The sequence below is a fragment of the Myotis brandtii genome, unplaced genomic scaffold (genome assembly GCF_000412655.1).
Source record: "Myotis brandtii unplaced genomic scaffold, ASM41265v1 scaffold646, whole genome shotgun sequence".
NCBI lineage: Eukaryota > Metazoa > Chordata > Mammalia > Chiroptera > Vespertilionidae > Myotis > Myotis brandtii.
In genome coordinates this window covers 219,266-220,040 of record NW_005370495.1, presented here as the reverse complement: position 1 = coordinate 220,040, position 775 = coordinate 219,266, and the positions used below count along the sequence as shown (strand labels likewise).

General features: G+C 61.4%; 1 protein-coding gene across 1 annotated transcript in view; it reads right to left on the bottom strand.

Annotated features, from left to right (window-relative positions):
- The window catches only part of ARHGEF10 (Rho guanine nucleotide exchange factor (GEF) 10), a 57,005-nt gene that overhangs the window by 38,740 nt on the left and 17,490 nt on the right, over positions 1-775 (bottom strand). Inside the window, exon 9 of the mRNA XM_014528688.1 lies at positions 47-161. Within this exon, the coding sequence (XP_014384174.1) occupies positions 47-161 (115 nt within the window). The remainder of the gene's footprint in view (positions 1-46; positions 162-775) is intronic.

The window sequence follows — 775 nt, the reverse complement described above, 5'->3', positions numbered from 1 at the left end:
CGGCCGGAGGGGACAGCGGGCCCCTGCCCGGGGACGCAGCGCAGACCTTGGGAAATGAAGGACTTGGTCCGGATGAAGGAGCGGCCCTTCTTCACGGCGGCCTTGGTCTTCTCCAGCCCGTCCCGCGTGCCCTCCTTGGCCGCCTTCATCAGCTTCTGCACCTGCGGACGAGGGGCACCGTGAGGGCGGGCGGCTCCGTACAAACCCACCTGCAACTTCCCTTTCTTGTCAAGAACACAGTCGGAGTCTGGTCTGCAGAAGCCCCGGGAGCGGCTGTGGGGCCGGGAGCGGCTGTGGGGCTGGGGAGCGCGCTCCTGGTGGCCTGAGTGCATGTGTGTGGTGCGGGGCGGTCTGTCTCTTTAAAAAACAGCCCGGCCGGCGTGGCTCAGTGGTTGAGCATCAACCTACGAACCAGGAGGTCAGGGTTGGATCCCCGGTCAGGGCACAGGCCCGGGTTGCGGGCTCCATCCCCAGTGGGGGCGTGCAGGAGGCAGCCGATCCATGATTCTCTCTCAGCATTGATGTTTCTCTCTCTCTCCCTCTCCTTTCCTCTCTGACATCAATTTAAAAATACTTTTTTTAAAAAGGGAAGAACAAACTTTAACTACAGAGCCCTCCTTTGATTGACGGTTAGAGTCCCCCTGATGTTTAAATCTTTGTTAGAATCACCGGCAGCACAAGCAGCTTCGCAGACCGGGCAGGTGAGACAAGCCCGCAGGCGGCGAAGCCACAGCCCCGGAGAGGGCAGACCTGCCCGGACACCTGCCCGCCCTGG